The sequence below is a fragment of the Pundamilia nyererei genome, unplaced genomic scaffold, assembly GCF_000239375.1.
Source record: "Pundamilia nyererei isolate P.nyererei 1_Seehausen unplaced genomic scaffold, PunNye1.0 scaffold00295, whole genome shotgun sequence".
Classification (NCBI taxonomy): Eukaryota; Metazoa; Chordata; class Actinopteri; order Cichliformes; family Cichlidae; genus Pundamilia; species Pundamilia nyererei.
Genome location: NW_005187696.1, coordinates 201420 through 202230, shown reverse-complemented (window position 1 = coordinate 202230; position 811 = coordinate 201420). Strand labels below are relative to the sequence as shown.

General features: G+C 51.8%; 1 protein-coding gene across 1 annotated transcript in view; it reads right to left on the bottom strand.

Annotated features, from left to right (window-relative positions):
- Window positions 1-419, bottom strand: part of LOC102194505 (vesicle-fusing ATPase-like) — a 71024-nt gene extending 70605 nt beyond the window's left edge. The window contains exon 1 of the mRNA XM_005751001.2: window positions 232-419. Coding sequence (XP_005751058.2) covers window positions 232-243 — 12 coding nt within the window. The 5' untranslated portion in view covers window positions 244-419. The remainder of the gene's footprint in view (window positions 1-231) is intronic.
- Between the last annotated feature and the right edge of the window lie 392 nt (window positions 420-811).

Below are 811 nucleotides of genomic sequence, written 5' to 3'. Positions count from 1 at the left end.
CCGTCCTGTAGCAAATTGCTGCACAAGCTACGCGTTATCACACGGTGTGAAATAAACACCAGAGTCCGCAGTCGCGGTGACATTCAAGTGCTCCGTGTACCGAGACCCCTGACAGTCCGCACATACGGCTCGTCCGACATTTTGCTCTGCGGGTGCGCTTCTTTCATTACCAGCCACGAGCCGGACTGAGAGCGGTTTGTTACAGGAATAAACGCAGCGCACGGAGCTTACCCGGGTCGCCATCTTCACGGTTGCGGTAGATCAGGGGCTGCAGTTTGAGTCAGCGGCACACAGGACAGCAGGGACGGTCAGGGCGAAAGGATCGACAGCAGATGGGCTTATAAGCTGCGGCTCACTCGGCTCTGATTGGCTGATTCGAGCGGAAGCGGAGGGAGACGTCACCCTACTCGTCTGGCTCTTTGAGCAAAAGTGGGTCTACATTGTTAAAGGTGGCATCCCGGTGGATAGCGTTTGCATATTTGGCACGTGCACATATATTAGACAGTTTCTTTTCCCTTTTTCTAATAACAATAATGTGAACTTTCTAAATTCTAAAGTGACTTTCAGTGCAGTAAGTGTCATCCTGCCTCCATTTATCGGCTTTTTATTTTTTTGTAAATGAAGCCAGAGCCTCCGATTTCTGCATGTCAGCACCACGGACAGCGCTCTGCCCCACACGCTGCTGAACTGCACCACCCCACGGCTGAACTAATTCAGCACCACGGACAGCAGCGCTCCGTCCAGGCTGTATGTTTGTTTGATCGCTTAAAGGTCCTGACAGCAGCTGAGACTTGCTAAAGCGCACAAAGTT